Below are 17,964 nucleotides of genomic sequence, written 5' to 3'. Positions count from 1 at the left end.
GTGTGTTGAGATATGAGGTCACAAAGTTCAGACATTCACTTTGTTTGTTACCATAGAAACCCATGATTGCTGAATGTGAAATTATTCCAATGGAAAAATACCACTATTCATTTATATTGTAAAAAAAATATTGAAATATTAAAAGGTAACAGAACTGCCTATACATGTTCACTCTGATCATGACTCTATTTGAAGTGAACATAAACCACATTAATGTTTAGTAACATGGTTTCTCTACACGGTTCCCTGTCATAGTTACATCCCCCCTGCTGGCTGGTTAGTGGTGTTAGTGTAGTGAAGTCAGTCTCTCTCTGTGGCTGTGTGTGCGTGCTCCATCTCTGATGTGGGAAGATCTGCTGTGTTCTCCCTCAGAGTGAAAATCAAGACACGACACAGATGACTCAATTCCCTTGAGGATTTAGCCTGATCCCATGTGTGTGTGCGTTGTGTGCATGAAGACAGGGAAGAAGCCTGCTGAGGAGAGTAAACAGCAGGAGAGCTCAGAATTGGAATTGGAGTCAATGCTGTCATTGTGCAGTCAAAGTCTATAGGAAGACAGGATGTGGTGGGATCAGAAGCAAGCTGTGGCCACAGCACACAACCTGACTGCCAGTTCATTTCCACTGATATCACTCCAAAGTAAACCCACTAATACCATCACAATAGTTTAAGATTGGAATTAGATGATGACTCGTCTCAGTATGAAAGATATGCATCAATGTCTTCACTCATAATGTGAAAATGAGAAGGCAGATTAATCAGAAAGGGAAACCATATCAACTGGCTTAGGGTTAAAGAGAGTTAAAGACAGCAGTCAAATCATGGATTAAAAAGGGTAGTTATATATGCTAAATGTTGAATAAATACTGTTCTGGAATTACATAGTAGGTATTGATTATGCAGGGAAGGCAGGAGAAACTGTGAATTTAAACGCTATAATTTAAAGCCTAAAATCTGAATCTTCTAACCGAGTGTCTCTGCTCTACTCTCCAGTGCCCCCACAGATCACCATTAAACCCCAGGACCAGATCTCCGCTCAGGGGTGCAGTGTCACCTTCCACTGTGGCACCAGAGGAAACCCCTCACCTGCCATCTTCTGGAAGAAAGAAGGAAGCCAGGTAAAAATGATGGCACTTCCTGACAAACAGGAAGTGAGTGGTCAAGAAAGACTACTTCCTAAATAAAACATTTAAAAAAATGACTAATAAAATTCCAACTATGTACTGTAGAAACTACAACATACGTTGTCATAGATAAATGGCACTTTAAACTGATCAACAAAGTAATGATGTTATGTCACATTTAAGTAGGATTTTGATTTGTTTTAGCCTTATTTTGATCAGCAGCAGACAAATAGTTTTCTCACCATGTTTGTTTGGTGGTGACTCATTTGATTTCTCTCAGCTTGAAACAAGCCGGGGAATTGTTCGATTTAACAATGCTTTTCACACATTTTTCTTGATTGCCCGTGCTCTTGAAGAGACGTTGGCCGAGGTGAAATGAGGGAGGGAGCTCGTTTGTATTTGGCTGTGAGAGGCGACAACCAATAGGTGTTGGAAGAAATCACAGGAAATGCGTTGGCGAGGAAGTCACTGTTACCTGCAGACAGATGAAGAGAGGGGGAGGAAGGGTAGACGAGGGGAGTGACTCAGATGAGCTACATCAGGTGGGAGAGGAGCTGCCTCCTTCGGAAATAGGCACAGAAACACTATGTTTAAAACCTTCTATCATTATAACTTACTATAAATACCTAATGATAACATTCTGATAACAGCGGGGGAACAATCAAGATTACTTAGTCTAGATGGTTCTAGTAGAGAGCATAGAGGAGTTAACCCTCAGATCCGCAAGGCAGGGGGAAGTTGGCCTGAGGCTCTCTGAATAAATTTCAATGTGTTCCAGTCTATTTGATAGTTGATGTGCCTGGTCCCCTGTTTGTGAAGCGGTTTGCTGTACTTTTGGGATTATCTTGTGACCTTATAGCCCTGGTCCTCTCACTCAGTCTAAGCCTCTTAGAGGAATGAAATGGATGGATGGATGGAAGGCTGTCCCTTCCCCCTATTCATGCCCATCTCCCCCTCTCATCACTCTGGCCGTGTGTAAAGCATCTGTCAGCTCACATCAAGCCAACAGACCAAACCAAAAGTCTGTAGTTCTCCTGCTATTCTGTATTGTGTTGGAAAAGTGATGGCTATATAATGCATGGATACACCATCTCTCTGATTCATCACTAGCTAAGATGCAAGTTTTTCTTTCTCTCTGTGTGTGTGTATAGATGCTGTTGTTTCCTGGCCAGCCCCTCTCCCAGTCCGGCCGCTACTCCGTTTCCATGAGTGGTGAGCTGTCCATCACCGACGTGCACCTAGAGGATTCTGGGTATTATATCTGCCAGGCCATCAGTGTAGCAGGAAGTGTCCTGACCAAAGCCCTGCTGGAGGTGGAAGGGGGTGAGTTTGAGGGATGGAGGGGGTTACTTTGAGACGAGGAAGGACATATGGTACTGGGAGAAGAGAGCCCAGCAAAAATATATTGATATTACAACACACATATATGGATGGGCAGATGGCCTTCAACAGCTCTACATAACCACTGTCAAATAAAGTGGACATTAGTGTGTGTGACAGGACCCACTGTCATAATATCCTGTCTGTTCTTCCCTCTCACCCATAGGTCCTTCAGACCGTGTTCCACCAATCATCCGTCAAGGCCCAGCCAATCAGACGTTGGGTCTGGGGTCCGTTGCCCAGTTGCAGTGTCATGCGATTGGTGGACCCTCACTAAGGATCATGTGGGAAAAGGACGGGGAGAGGATTGTGGGGGACGACCCCCGCATGACCCTGATGGAGAACGGGACACTGCAGATCACTAATGTTGAGGTACGTGTATGATGTCATGGAATAAAAATATGGCTGTGATCTGATGTCTTTTGATCCTCATTAATAAATTAGTATCGCGTGGCTGTACAGAAATGCCTGCCATCCATCATTGTTACATTTGTACTTTTTCCAAAACCGGAGGGCAACCAACAAATGTTTTTATGTTCTCCTTCATTATAAGTACCACTCTGCGTTGAAAAAAAATCAAGGTGAAACTGAATTTCAAACCGACCTCTCTGGCGCGATTACCTGCCTATGCAGTGTGTAATTGTAATGTTAATGAAGGGGCTTGTTTGTAAATGTAAATGTGTTCTGCTTTGATGAAAGAGCAGTCCATGGCCCTTTTGTGCTGTGGCCTCACCTGGAGGTGAGCGTGCGGAGCGGGGAGAGCAGCATGGTTTGTGCTAATTGACTGTGGTCACGCATGATTAACGATTTCAAAGCCTTTAATTACATCTCTGGCACAACTCTCTCTCTCTCAGCAGTGGTGCTCAGCAAACTTGGAACATTAACACAAGGTCCAATGCATCATTGAGGCAGGGGAAATCTGCCATGTCACTGCGCTCAATGGAACAGAAGAGATGCATTAGCTTGGCATGGAGAGAGAGGGAGGGAGGGGAATGGAGAGGACGAGATGTAGAGGGAGAAAGAGGGGCTAAAAATATTTAGCCTAGCGATGCCCCCTCCTAGTCTTCAATATTTCAGCAGTGGTTAAACTCACAAAGAGTTCATCTGTTCACATACTACCAATCCACAAACCAGAGGTCGATGCTGTGGTGAATGATCTAACATGAATTTATGTTGGTTACAGTAGACTGGCACTCCGCCAGCCCAGTGTTAGTAACACCATTTGGCCAGTGGAGGACATATATACATACAGTACTGTGGAAAGGGAGAGCAGGTAGACCAGGGGTGTCAAACTCATTCCATGGAGGGCCTAGTGTCTGCTGGTTTTTGTTTTTTCCTTTCAATTCATACCTAGACAACCAGGTAAGTGGAGTGACTTACTAATAAGTGAGCTTCATTCATTAATCAAGTACAAGGGAGGAGCGAAAACCCGCAGACACTCGGCCCTCCGTGGAATGAGTTAGACACCTGTGAGGTAGACCATGCACATGGGGAGATGAATCACATTTCGACTGCTGTTCTCTCAGGAGTGTTCAGCGCATATGACTCCTACTACTACTGTGGCTGAGTGATGTCTACTTTGTGGCAAAGTGGCATTTCATAAAATATTTTAACTTTACACTTCTAAAAGTGAGTCTCAGGACGGCGGCAAAGCAGTGAACAAAGAAGCAATTAATAAGTAAAAAGAGGAGCTCCGCTGAGATTTGCTCCACTCAGATTAACAAACACAGATAGTATCTAAAGCACTGTTGTTCCAATGTTTTGGGTCCCCTCTCCTCATGAAAGGGAGCTAAAATGCACCTTTCTGTTGCTAGAATAAGGATTCGGGAATGTACACTTGTGTGGTGTCCAGCGCCACGGGCGAGTCGAGCTGGAGCGGGACACTCACCATGAGAGGTAAACACACACACTCCCCTTGGCGCCTCACAAAACCATACAAACCCCATTGGTTTCAAATGATACAGTACATGTACATTATACTTTATGGAAACCTACTTTCCTGCTTTAGCTACAGTATTTATCACTACTGTGTGTAGATATCAATAGACTTGAAAAATAAACAGTCAAGCTCAGACTATATCCCGGTACACAAAGTTACCATTATCACACACCACCACTGTGTCTCATGTTATCTCATGCCGTATCCCTGTTTGTGTTCCAGAGGACGGAGCCCCTGGGTCATCAGTTCCCCGGGTGTCAGAGTCCATCCAGCTGCCAGGGCCGCCCCAGAAGCCTGTGGTGACGGATGTGACCAGGAATACAGTCACCCTCACCTGGCAGTCCAACCCCCACGAGGGTGGGGCCGCTGTCACCTCCTACATCATCGAGGCCTTCAGGTACGGTATGACATGCAAGGACTGGGTAACAGAGACATATATTTAGAAACCACACCAAACACCAACCTCTCTTAATACATGGCTCTGCAGGGTACTATATAAATAGGGGATTTCTATTTCAATGCTGGGTACTTGGGTCTTTCTAGGTCTGTTGCTATATCAGTTGTGTCCTTGATTTGTATTCACATACAGAGATTCTCCATTTGGTTTAACATACATGTGCTACAATGGCAGGAAATAATGACGTGAAGGGAAACACGCCATGGCAGATTAAATAAAAGCATAAAGCATAGAATCAGTTGCATGAAGAAAAAAGCATCATTTTCCCTGTGGTCCTGGACAGCACCGACCTGGGAAGGAGAGACTCTTATCACAGAGGCAGAGAGGGCAGAGGCTCTGGGCAGGCAGAGCCAGACACACATACAGGCCAACAAGCTGCCTGGCACTGAGACTGACAGCACAGTTTGAGACAAGACATTCCCATGGGTAGCTGTTAGCTACTTTCCTCAAACTTCATCTAACAGAGTCTTTAAATAGAGCTATCTGCTGGATGTGGACGTCTCCTATTATTCCTCCACTAACCCTCCTAGGGCTAGAGAACAGGGCTTAATGGAAGAAGAGAGGGATGGTTGGAGGATAGCAGAGGGCAGAATGTTACTCAGGTCTTATTTTTACCTTTATTTAACTATGAACAAATTCTTATTTTCAATGACAGGAACAGTGGGTTAACTGTAAAACAACCGTTTTTTTTTTTTACCTTGTCAGCTCGGGGGTTTGATCTTGCAAACTTTCGGTTACTAGTGCAACGCTCTAACCACTAGGCTACCTGCCGCCGCTTATCTGACACCTATTGCAGTTAAGGAGCAGGTCAGAGTTCTAGCGCTGCTTCCTTAAGGCGTCCACATGCTTTCCAGACAAAACAAATCAAATCAAATTTTATTTGTCACATACACATGGTTAGCAGATGTTAATGCGAGTGTAGCGAAATGCTTGTGCTTCTAGTTCCGACAATGCAGTAATAACCAACAAGTAATCTAACCTAACAATTCCACAACTACTACCTTATACACACAAGTGTAAAGGGATAAAGAATATGTACATAAAGATAATTGAATGAGTGATGGTACAGAACGGCATAGGCAAGATGTAGTAGATGGTATAGAGTACAGTATATACATATGAGATGAGTAATGTAGGGTATATAAACATAAAGTGGCATAGTTTAAAGTGGCTAGTGATACATGTATTACATAAAGATGGCAAGATGCAGTAGATGATATAGAGTACAGTATATACGTATACATATGAGATGACTAATGTAGGGTATGTAAACATTATATTAAGTGGCATTGTAAAGTGGCTAGTGATACATTTTTACATAATTTCCATCAATTCCCATTATTAAAGTGGTTGGAGTTGAGTCAGTATGTTGGCAGCGGCCACTAAATGTTAGTGGTGGCTGTTTAACAGTCTGATGGCCTTGAGATAGAAGCTGTTTTTCAGTCTCTCGGTCCCTGCTTTGATGCACCTGTACTGACCTCGCCTTCTGGATGATAGCGGGGTGAACAGGCAGTGGCTCGGGTGGTTGTTGTCCTTGATGATCTTTATGGCCTTCCTGTGACATCGGGTGGTGTAGGTGTCCTGGAAGGCAGGTAGTTTGCCCCCGGTGATGCGTTGTGCAGACCTCACTACCCTCTGGAGAGCCTTACGGTTGTTGGCGGAGCAGTTGCCGTACCAGGCGGTGATACAGCCCGACAGGATGCTCTCGATTGTGCATCTGTAAAAGTTTGTGAGTGCTTTTGGTGACAAGCCGAGTTTCTTCAGCCTCCTGAGGTTGAAGAGGCGCTGCTACGCCTTCTTCACAACACTGTCTGTGTGGGTGGACCAATTCAGTTTGTCCGTGATGTGTACACCGAGGAACTTAAAACTTTCCACCTTCTCCACTACTGTCCCGTCGATGTGGATAGGGGGGTGCTCCCTCTGCTGTTTCCTGAAGTCCACAACCATCTCCTTTGTTTTGTTGACGTTGAGTGTGAGGTTATTTTCCTGACACCACACTCCGAGGGCCCTCACCTCCTCCCTGTAGGCCGTCTCGTCGTTGTTGGTAATCAAGCCTACCACTGTAGTGTCGTCCGCAAACTTGATGATTGAGTTGGAGGCGTGCATGGCCACGCAGTCGTGGGTGAACAGGGAGTACAGGAGAGGGCTCAGAATGCACCCTTGTGGGGCCCCAGTGTTGAGGATCAGTGGGGTGGAGATGTTGTTACCTACCCTCACCACCTGGGGGCGGCCCGTCAGGAAGTCCAGGACTCAGTTGCACAGGGCGGGGTCGAGACCCAGGGTCTCGAGCTTGATGACGAGTTTGGAGGGTACTATGGCGTTAAATGCTGAGCTGTAGTCGATGAACAGCATTCTCACATAGGTATTCCTCTTGTCCAGATGGGTTAGGGCAGTGTGCAGTGTGGTTGCGATTGCGTCGTCTGTGGACCTATTGGGTCAGTAAGCAAATTGGAGTGGGTCTAGGGTGTCAGGTAGGGTGGAGGTGGTATGGTCCTTGACTAGTCTCTCAAAGCACTTCATGATGACGGAAGTGAGTGCTACGGGGCGGTAGTCGTTTAGCTCAGTTACCTTAGCTTTCTTGGGAACAGGAACAATGGTGGCCCTCTTGAAGCATGTGAGAACAGCAGACTGGGATAAGGATTGATTGAATATGTCCTTAAACACACCAGCCAGCTGGTCTGCACATGCTCTGAGGACGCGGCTGGGAATGCCGTCTGGGCCTGCAGACTTGCGAGGGTTAACACGTTTAAATGTTTTACTCACCTCGGCTGCAGTGAAGGAGAGCCCGCAGGTTTTGGTAGCGGGCCGTGTCAGTGGCACTGTATTGTCCTCAAAGCGAGCAAAAAAGTTATTTAGTCTGTCTGGGAGCAAGACATCCTGGTCCGCGACGGGGCTGGTTCGGAAGAAGAATCGAAACAGTTCGGAAGAATTTGTGCATATGTTATGACAACATTTTGTGATGTGTTTTTATTCGTTTTGTACTTCAGAAAGGTTTTTTCGCCTGTTCGGGCACACATTTTTCGTCTTCGGAGCCGAAGTTTTCATCCCTTCATCAGTGATTGGTCAACAGTAGGGATTCTTATTTTTTGTCATTCAACCAGAGACGACTCGTTTTCATGCAAATTCTTTCATTGAGAAAGACTACACCAAACATCTTAGTAGTAAATTACGCAACTAAGAAATCCTCCGCAAAAACGTCAAAATTAATGACAGATTTCTGGAGTTATTTTAGATTAATTCAGACTATTTTGAGGAAGTGTTTACTGGCTACGGCTTCTAAAAATGGTCAAACAGTACTATTGACGCTTTTTCTTGTTTTTCAAGTGAAGGTCTTTTAAGGGAGTTTGCGAGCACACTCAGTTGGTTCCCGGCTGGGCGCCAGCCGAAATGAAGCATGCTAACGCATTTTGACTAGTCGGTTATCACTCACTGGGTAATTGACTGGACAAATCATACCATAGACTAGGTAATATGTATTATAGGTCCTCACTGGACTGAGATGATAATATCATTAATTTACCCAACATTCATCTATGCTAGAGGACCCAAATTGTCAAACCACACTCATTGTTGCGTTATTTATCATATCAGGATAAGGACAAGGCCAGACAATAATCCCAGAATTCAACCTGTAATTGATTAATGTTATTTCCCAGCCAATCTGTTGGCAGTGTGTGGCAGACGGTAGCTGACCACGTGAAACAGGAGAAGCACACCGTCATCGGCCTGTACCCAAACACTGTCTACCTGTTCATCGTCCGAGCAGTCAACTCCTACGGTCTGAGTGACCCCAGCCCAATCTCTGAACCCATCAGGACACAGGGTCAGTATGGACACAGAACAGCATATAATATGTGTATAATCACTCAATCACTTGGACTTTTTCGTTGGAAAGTGTTCTGTGATGTTAGGCTGTTCTGAGTGCAGTGTGTTATGACATTAGGATATTTTCAGTAAAGTGTGGTATGACATCAAGCTTTTCTCAGTGCAGTGTGGTATGATGTCAGGCTGTTCTCAGTGCAGTGTGGTATGATGTCAGGCTGTTCTCAGTGCAGTGTGGTATGATGTCAGGCTGTTCTCAGTGCAGTGTGGTATGATGTCAGGCTGTTCTCAGTGCAGTGTGGTATGATGTCAGGCTGTTCTCAGTGCAGTGTGGTATGATGTCAGGCTGTTCTCAGTGCAGTGTGGTATGATGTCAGGCTGTTCTCAGTGCAGTGTGGTATGATGTCAGGCTGTTCTCAGTGCAGTGTGGTATGATGTCAGGCTGTTCTCAGTGCAGTGTGGTATGATGTCAGGCTGTTCTCAGTGCAGTGTGGTATGATGTCAGGCTGTTCTCAGTGCAGTGTGGTATGATGTCAGGCTGTTCTCAGTGCAGTGTGGTATGATGTCAGGCTGTTCTCAGTGCAGTGTGGTATGATGTCAGGCTGTTCTCAGTGCAGTGTGGTATGATGTCAGGCTGTTCTCAGTGCAGTGTGGTATGATGTCAGGCTGTTCTCAGTGCAGTGTGGTATGATGTCAGGCTGTTCTCAGTGCAGTGTGATATGATGTCAGGCTGTTCTGAGTGCAGTTCTCTTGTGGTGTTGTAGATGGGAGTCCTACAGAGCAGGGGGTAGACCACAGACAGGTGCAGAGAGAACTAGGGGAGGTGTCTCTCTACCTGCAGAAGCCTGTGGTCCTATCACCCAGCAGTGCCCAGGTCTCCTGGACTGTGAGTAAAACTGAGTGTCATAACCTGGAGAAACAATATGCAACTTGTACTGTGCTCCATACTTTATAATATCTCGGGAAATATATAATTAACCACCTCTATGTCCCTCCCCCTGTGTTCTGTCATTGGTCAGGTGGCACGTCAGTCTCAGTACGTGCAGGGATACAGGCTGCTGTACCGCTCCACTGGCAGCGCCTGGTTAGTCCAGGATGTGAAAGTGGGGCCTGAGCTCACCACTGTCCTATCAGACCTGCACACGGACACAGAGTACGAGGTGAAGGTCCGCCCCTACTTCAACGAGCTGCAGGGACTGGACAGCCCCCTGGTGCAGCTACGCACCCCTGAGGAGGGTAAGGCACGCAGCGGGATGCAGGACGTTCCTTCTCTGTGAAGTCTGTAGGCATACAGCAGTTCACTACATTTTATTGTTGCTGCAAGGGCAGTAAGAATCACTTTTCCTCAGACTTTCCCTTAGATTTATAAAGATTTGTTTGCTTCTAAAATGACTCAATGCTGTGATGTGTTACTGTAGGACACCACAGCACATGCGTATAGGAAAATCTATTTTATTGACCAAAGTCTCTTTTGATTTCCTGGGTCTCATTAACCGACAGCTGTCCATGTTCACATCCTTCCAGTGTTAAGTGCTCCCCCGCAGGCTGTGTCGGTGGTCCAGCTCAGCAACAGCTCTAGCATCAGTGTCTCCTGGGAACCTCCCCCCGCTGGTGTTCAGAGTGGTACAGTCCTGGAGTACAAGGTAAGATTACAGAGTGGAGACTGTTGAAGCTGTACCTGGCTGGAGGAAAGTGCTACTCTAGACTACTGTCTGATATTATTTTAGTGAAAAGTGGGCAGTTAATTAGTCACTACAGCTGGTCGTGGGAAAGAGAAAATGTATTATTTGTTTGAATCATCAATGTGCTGATTTTAAGCAGTCGGTTTTATCCTTGTTGCCAAAACATGCTGTGCTAAACAGAAATGCTGTGCTAGTGGTTTTAATTAAACATTGCACATTGCTGCCTGCTTAGTATCAGTTAACAGCAACACTTCTATAGGATGCAAAAACACAATTTAACTAATAGTCCTCAGATTTAAATCACTTGTCCTCATCTTGTCGATTGGATCTCCTCTTGGTTTGCTTTGCAGTCAACAAAAATAAACGTATTTTCTCAGACTTTTCTGGAAAGGCGTTTTAAAGCATATCGTATCCCCATGTCATGCCGGCTAGCAACAAAATATCTCCACTTCTGGTTCAGTTGTCCTCTTGGCAACATGATCGACTTGATGCTTCTAGTGTTATTAAATGTTGTATGTCGTTTCTGCCTCTCTGGAGTTTCTGTCCCATTTCTGTCCCTCCGGAGTTTCTGTCCCATTTCTGTTCCTCCAGAGTTTCTCTCTCCACCACTCATTATCAAGCTTGTTTCTCTGTCTGCCAGGTCTGGTGCCTGGGGAGTGACACTGAGTTGAAGACAGAGAGCCATATCAACAGGACAGTTGATGGAGCGGGTTTGTCCATCCTACTGACTGGGCTGCTGCCAGACCTCCAGTACAGTGTGATGGTGGCTGCAGTCACCAACTTGGGAGTGGGTGAACACAGCCCACCTATAGACCTGGTCCTCAGTGAGTCAGCTGTACCACTAGAAGAGACCATTCCTTAGATGCAACATTAATAGCCAACATTAATAGCCAATTAATACCCTGGTCCTCAGTCAGTATGGTAGATTACTAAAGACGAGGCTTGAGGTTTTTGAATTGTTTGTTACTGGCATACGGTATATCAACACTTCTTGCTAGAAAACCAATGGGGTAAGTTAGTTGTCTGTTTATTCAGGAAGCCATATTGGAAATTAATTTGCCGGACTGATAACCTGAACTCTCTATCATTCAGCCCTGTCACTGGACATGCCTTCAGACCCTCTGCAGAAAGACAGCAGCCTCAGTCTATCAGAGCAGATCACGGGAGTGGTCAGCCAACCAGCGTTCATCGCTGGGTTGGGTGTGGCCTCGTGGCTGGTGCTCATGGGCTTCAGTGGTTGGCTGTACTGTCGCCACCGCAGAAGGAAAGAGCTGGGACACTACACCACCTCATTTGCCTACACACCTGCAGGTATACTGTAACATCCTTAACCTCAACCCCAACATTGTATTTACATAGCATACAATCAATACCATTAGCATTACACCACTAATCTGTTCCAATCCTGTCACCATCACGTTTGCCAAGTCTGGGTATCTGAGTGTCTTAAAATGTGACTTGTTGTAATCTGTGGGTTCAGAATCCTAGTGTTGCTGTGATCTATGCCTTTTAGTGTATCTAGGTCAAACTCAGCAGCATGGCTGCCATGTGTTTGATGCCATTTTTCTCAGCAGCCTCCACTGCTTTGAGTAAAATGTGTTTTTAATTGCAGCCATTGCTTTTGTTGTTTTTCCTGCAGTTGGATTTGCTCACAGTGAAGGATCTGGTCTCAGCAACGGAAGGTAGAGATCTTGGTTTTACTCAGATATTCAATGTAAACAAGAATCAAATCAAATTTAATTGGTAACATACAAGTGTTTAGCAGATGTTATTGCGAGTGTAGCGAAATGCTTGTGTTTCTAGCTCTGACAGTGTAGTAATATCTAACATATACCCAACACACACAATCTAAGTAAAGGAATGAGTGGACACTTTTTATTACAAACAGCATAGACTTACAGTAATATCTGACCTTTTAGTTCTCTCCATCTGCCTACAGTAGACCAGGGATGCTGGGCTCCAACATGGGGAACTACCCATGGCTAGCAGACTCCTGGCCAGCCCCTGGTCTTGCCCACAATGGAAAAGACTCAGTCAACTGTTGCTCTGGCAAACTGGACTCTACAGACAGATACTACAATGGTGAGAGCCCACAGTCACTTCTTGCAACTTAGGGTGGGATAAAATGCAGTAGTTTGAACAGAGGCAAAATTAATAGTAATAAGCCGCCATTGCTGCTCAAATGATGGAACCTATTTGAGCTTTTGTTATTGACCAGGAAGTTGCAGAGGGAAGATAGAGTGGTTCATTCAAGGAAATGGGTTCCACTTTACATTTTTAATTTACTTTCTATTTCTGTCCCGCAGTTGGCATCTCCAATTACCTGAGCCAGTCTGAGAAGTACAGCTCAGTGTCCACAGACTGTCCCATCTACAGCACCATCAATACAGCTGCTGCCGAGGACCTGCAGGGTTTAGCCTACTACAACAAATACTCCAACACCCAGGGCTCCAACACCCCCTACACCCAGGGCTCCAACACCCCCTACTCCCAGGGCCCTGACCCCTACGCCATTACCCCCGTCCTCTCCAACTCTGGCCTCTTCGGTCTGGAGCAAGACCTGGACCAGTTGACCGTCCAGTCTAGAGAGTACGCCAAGCTGCAGTACGCCAGGACAAGCAATGGTACAGGCAGCTATTACACTTCTCATGTACTGTAGTTAAGGGCTCATGGAATGCTCGTTAGTGGGGATATAGCTAACTCTGTTGCATAGTTAATGTGGGTGTTTGTACGCTGTACACAAACGTATCGTACATACATATGTTTAACATAGCTAATTTCTAATGTTCTCCTCAGCTTGATTTAAATAAGTGTGTGGGTTGTCTGCTGTCTCTCTACTGTAGCCAAGCTGGTGAAGCAGAGGTCCACGTGTCCTCCATCCAAGCCTGCACCACTCAACTGGGAGGACGTGCTGTCTCTACCACTGCCTGCTAATAAAGAACGGGGTTACACAACGAGAGACAGGGATGAGGGGAGGAGCAGGTAACACCTAGCGCCATATCCCCTGTAGACACCCTCCCATGGGATAGCTTGTTAAGTACAGATGAGGGAACTAACGGTGTATGGAGGGAAATGGCAGTAGAGGGAAGGAAAACCAGGAGTGCTGAAGTTGTTACATATTGAACCTTTTCTCCATAACTCATTGTGATTTTTCCTGATGTTTCCTTTTTTCTATTCTGTGACGCCCTCACTTGAGGGCTATGTTTAGTTTGAATGTATCGCTTGCACTCTATTTGACCTGATAGTTTACCTGAACTATATAGCAAGAGTTCGTGACATTAGGGCCAGATTGTAAACTCTAATGATGTTTACTATGGTTAAAGTTGGAGTTAAAAACATTCTTGTCTGGAGGCTCAGGAGAGACTCTGATTGTGGCTACATCAGGGGGAGTGTAGAGTGTCCTCTAACTGACTGTGACAGATGAGATTGTGACCATAACTGGGGGGACCTAGCTGCTCTGACTGTACATCGTCTTTTGTAATGACATTAGCCACCGTCTGACAGTGTGGATTAGCACTTTCCTGTTTCAATAACATGTCCTCTATTAAATCTGCTCTGATGTCCTCTGACGTTGTCACGGCAACATAAATCATTTGAAGTCACTCTTGTGTTTTGTAACCCAATGCTGCTGGTTCCTCTTTTAAAATGTAACTCTGTCAACTACTGTTACTGTCTCTGTTAATGTGCCTCAAAGACTTTTCTTGATGATGAAGTACAAGTTTTGTTGTAAGATAGACCCCTTGATTTATACTGGGGTCTTACTGACAATGTTTTTCACTCAATGTGTCAGGTCCTCTTAGTTGTTAAACCAGGGGTCTTTTCTCCTCTTCCTCCTGCTCCCAGTAGCTCAGATGAGGATGAGGAGGACTGGTGTCCCCCGCTGCCAGCCAGGACCTACCTGATGGAAGGCTCCAGGGATGAGTTACCCAGCCTGCCATCCTCCAGAAGAGAGGAGCTGACCCAGGGCTCCACCTCCAGCCTGCGGTCCACAGCCATACTTCCCCCCTCCCCTCAGGAGGAGACACACCCCCCTAACCCCAACGACAGCCCCCCGCTGCAGCACTTTGACCTGCTGGCCTGCTACGGGCCCAGTTCCCAGGTCTCCCATTCCAACCCCAACCTGTTTGCCAATAAGGAGGATGTCAGCGGGCCATATGATGTCAGCGGGCCATACCACACCAACCAATGGGGAGACACCTTCATGGGGGAGAGCTATATTTCAGAGAGGAGTGGCGGAGGAGGTTAGTTGTACACACCTGTCCCCCTGTCTTTACACACCTGTTCCCCTCTCATAGTTCTAATGCATAGGATAATTATTTATATGTGTAGCTAGCCTCTTGAAAATGACCCGCCTCGTCACAGAACTGTATGTGCCTTAGCCACGTCCTTTGTCATGTATTGCCATGCCATGCATACAGTCTGTGTTTGGCATGATAATGAACTGGACAAGAGGAGTTGGCTAAAGCACACACCGATCTGCTACCAGGCTAATCCATAACTGCATACTTATCCTGAATTATTCAATGTTGTCATGTTATGTTAACACGAAGTATTTGCATATGAAGATGGCGCTGTGTCTTTTATTCCCTCTGAATGTCTACTTGATGATGACATCACTGTTCTTTTCTGTCAGGACAATCTCCTTTCCTGGCTGAGTACGCTCATGCTACTCAGGGGCACAGAACCAGGAGCAAGAAGAAAGTCCTCAGGGAGGGCCAGCACCGACGAGAGCTGCATGACCAAGCAGGTAAGACATATTGGACAGTGGGCTACATTTATGTTATCTTCATATCATATCTTCTCTTTGGAGAGGCTTTTATACAAGGCAACACACACAGCTTTTGGAATAACAAGTTACCCCAGCTTATTATTTGCAAGAACTTAGAAATGTCTCTTACTGGCTCTAACTTCTTGGTATTTTGCTAGAGGAGGTTTTTAAATGCACATGAGTAACATTCCCGCCTTGGGATTCAAGCCACATCCTTACAGTACAGTGTATGTACATTTTGGTCATTTAACAGATGGTCTTATCCAGTAAGTATGGTTAAAGTCCTATAGTGTACATCCAAGTGTGAATAGATAGACCGCAGTGCTTAAAAGAGGCAACCTGTTAGGTCAAATGAAGGCAGTGTTTTTTTTAACATGAGCTGTCAATCAGTCTGTGCAGACCTGCCCCCTCCGCCGGCCCCACCCCCTGCAGCAGATGACCCCCTGCAGCTCCTGGCTGATGTGCTGGGCTGCAGCCGGACATCGTCGGCGGACAACTCGCCGACTCTGCAGAGGAGAGGAGACTACCCCTCACCCCATAAGAGGGGGCCTGCCATGTGGGGCTCACAAGGTATGCATCAAACCATCGAATTAATGCTAATTAATACAAATATGCAAATACACATACATTACAGTATTATAAAAGCCACAACCACAGACACATATTGTGATTGAGGTCTAGTAATGCTCCGTCTACATTCATACGCATACAAATCCTCTGTGGACTTAAAATAATCCATTGGTTTAAGCACACATATCTAGCAGCAATCCCGTCTACTCAGGTGGACAGATATGGTGGAAGGTCTAGTCTGGTTCAGCACTTAGAATCTGACCCATATAATTCCAGCTGCACTTTTGAGTGATTGCATATTGTCATCTGCAGATGAGAGTGTAATCCTGTACTGCCCATCCAGCTTTTTGCCCCGGGGCCAGATGTCAGGCTACGGTTCCCTTGGTGGAGGGGCCTCCTTGCGGGCTTCAACTGGACAGAGAGGGCCTGGAGCTGTCCGGAGGAGGGACGAGGTGAGTCCAGTATGAAGGACAGCAGGACTACCTGGTCTGGCTCAGTAGAGACATGATCTTAGTCCTATAGTTGTTATCAGTGTTGTTGTCCTCCTAAAGTCTAGTACTCTAGTGGGTTAATGTAAGGCAATGATTTGGTAATTATCCAAGACAAGTTTGGGTCTTAATAAGTGTTGATTGGGGTGGCACAGAGAGACAAGAGACCCAGTGGCCCAAGACACACCTGGCTCTCCGCTGCTTTAATTTCTCTACGAATCTGGTATGGTTTATCCAACATGTTTAATACAAACAATATTAATTCCAAATCAAGACTGCAGTGTTTCCATCTATAGTATGTTGCACAGGGTAGATTATGGACATGTCAAACTAATGTTTTGACAATGGCATAGATGTAGGCAAATATGGGGGGTCAGTAGATTTATGAGAGCTCAACATAAATGGAATACTCATATTTGTGTGGCTAAACCTTGGCTAAATTACAGTGTCAGGATTTGTTTTTGGCACCAGTCCCATGGGATGATTGTGTTGTGTGTTTGTTTACTTTCAGAACCTCATGTAGCTGGAAGCAGATTATGTGATGTGAAGTTCTCCGCCATGTGTTTTTTAAAAGGTTGTTTTGCTGCTTCCACTTTTGCTGAAATCCAGCCTGTTGCCATGGTGTCAAAGAAGAGCTGAATACAAAAGTGAAAGCATTTAGGCTTGCCACCTGCTTTTTCAATATTAGTTCATATTTGTGTTTTTTATTTATTCATAATTTGTATGTGATTTGATGTCCTGCCTCTGTATATAAACATCTTTGCAACTTTTTTTAAACATGACCTGGGATAAAGATAATATATTGTATTTTAAGAAAAGGGAAAGAAAGTCTTAAAATGACTAAAGATATTATACATCAGATGTTTGAATGTACCTTATGTTTATTGTTTACCATGGTGATGTTTGTGTAATGAAAGGATATGAGGCAGAAACTCTGTTAACAAGACCTGATAGTTGGGCATCTGTGAGGTTCTGTGAGTGTGTTTACCGTTTCTCTTTCTCTCTCATGCGTGCTGTCATTGTGGAGTCAACCTCCTGCTTCTTCTAAACAGGCATATCGATCTTTTCAACAGCAGATGAAATAGCCTTGTCATTTTAGGTTGTGATGCTGAAAATGTGTGAACCTATACCCTTGTTAAACACCAATGTTATGTTCTGTCATCAGTGGAATGATTTGTTAAAAAATACCAATAAAACATTTGTTACTCTAAAGACATGTTTCTCTAGACTGTTTCCTGGAATCGATCTAGTGTAGGTAATCCTATCCTAGAAACCTGCTATATTGATTCACATTTACAAGAAAAAAGTACCCTTTCCCTGGGTTCTTTGTATTGTGCCAATGCACTGACTTTGATGTAATTGTTAACTGCTAAACCCAGACAGATTTCAGATTGGGTTTTCTACCAGACAGTAGAAAGTAGTTAACAGTAAGGTGGTGAGGGGGACAACCCAACACAAAACTACAGTAGAGAACTGGATCAGGCAGGGATATTCTACAGCTAAAAGGTAGCCAGAGGAGGGAGATGTGTTTATTTTGTGTGGATTATTGGGCAGGATATGTGAGGTGTTAAATCAACTGACATGGCTGGGAGCGTGGTGGATGAGGTTGGGAGAGAGAGGGGCATGTGAGCTGTTCCACCTGAGACACACTATTCCCGGGTCTCTAAAAGCTCCTCTGTGTACAATATGAACCTCCTTTATTCTGTGTCTCTAGTGACTGGTACACTGGTATCA

At 45.2% G+C, this 17,964-nt stretch overlaps 1 protein-coding gene across 4 annotated transcripts in view; it reads left to right on the top strand.

The window, feature by feature from the left end:
• The window catches only part of LOC129831946 (roundabout homolog 2-like), a 53,216-nt gene extending 35,774 nt beyond the window's left edge, over positions 1 to 17,442 (top strand). Inside the window, exons 7-26 of one of the 4 annotated variants that reach the window (XM_055895589.1) lie at positions 994 to 1,118; positions 2,276 to 2,447; positions 2,671 to 2,876; positions 4,319 to 4,400; positions 4,666 to 4,840; positions 8,572 to 8,723; positions 9,487 to 9,608; positions 9,742 to 9,958; positions 10,247 to 10,365; positions 11,045 to 11,228; positions 11,497 to 11,715; positions 12,044 to 12,086; positions 12,344 to 12,486; positions 12,711 to 13,028; positions 13,248 to 13,386; positions 14,248 to 14,645; positions 15,038 to 15,151; positions 15,563 to 15,742; positions 16,055 to 16,194; positions 16,742 to 17,442. In XM_055895589.1, coding sequence (XP_055751564.1) covers positions 994 to 1,118; positions 2,276 to 2,447; positions 2,671 to 2,876; positions 4,319 to 4,400; positions 4,666 to 4,840; positions 8,572 to 8,723; positions 9,487 to 9,608; positions 9,742 to 9,958; positions 10,247 to 10,365; positions 11,045 to 11,228; positions 11,497 to 11,715; positions 12,044 to 12,086; positions 12,344 to 12,486; positions 12,711 to 13,028; positions 13,248 to 13,386; positions 14,248 to 14,645; positions 15,038 to 15,151; positions 15,563 to 15,742; positions 16,055 to 16,194; positions 16,742 to 16,753 — 3,260 coding nt within the window. In that variant the 3' untranslated portion in view covers positions 16,754 to 17,442. Of the gene's footprint in view, positions 1 to 993; positions 1,119 to 2,275; positions 2,448 to 2,670; positions 2,877 to 4,318; positions 4,401 to 4,665; positions 4,841 to 8,556; positions 8,724 to 9,486; positions 9,609 to 9,741; positions 9,959 to 10,246; positions 10,366 to 11,044; positions 11,229 to 11,496; positions 11,716 to 12,043; positions 12,087 to 12,343; positions 12,487 to 12,710; positions 13,029 to 13,247; positions 13,387 to 14,247; positions 14,646 to 15,037; positions 15,152 to 15,562; positions 15,743 to 16,054; positions 16,195 to 16,741 lie in introns of all 4 variants that reach the window. The other 3 variants (XM_055895587.1, XM_055895588.1, XM_055895586.1) reach the window with 3 other exon arrangements.
• The last annotated feature ends 522 nt before the right edge of the window (positions 17,443 to 17,964 follow it).

The sequence above is a fragment of the Salvelinus fontinalis genome, chromosome 33, assembly GCF_029448725.1.
Source record: "Salvelinus fontinalis isolate EN_2023a chromosome 33, ASM2944872v1, whole genome shotgun sequence".
Taxonomy (NCBI): Eukaryota; Metazoa; Chordata; class Actinopteri; order Salmoniformes; family Salmonidae; genus Salvelinus; species Salvelinus fontinalis.
Note: the sequence above shows the minus strand (reverse complement) of the source record. Positions and strands in the feature narration are given on the sequence as shown.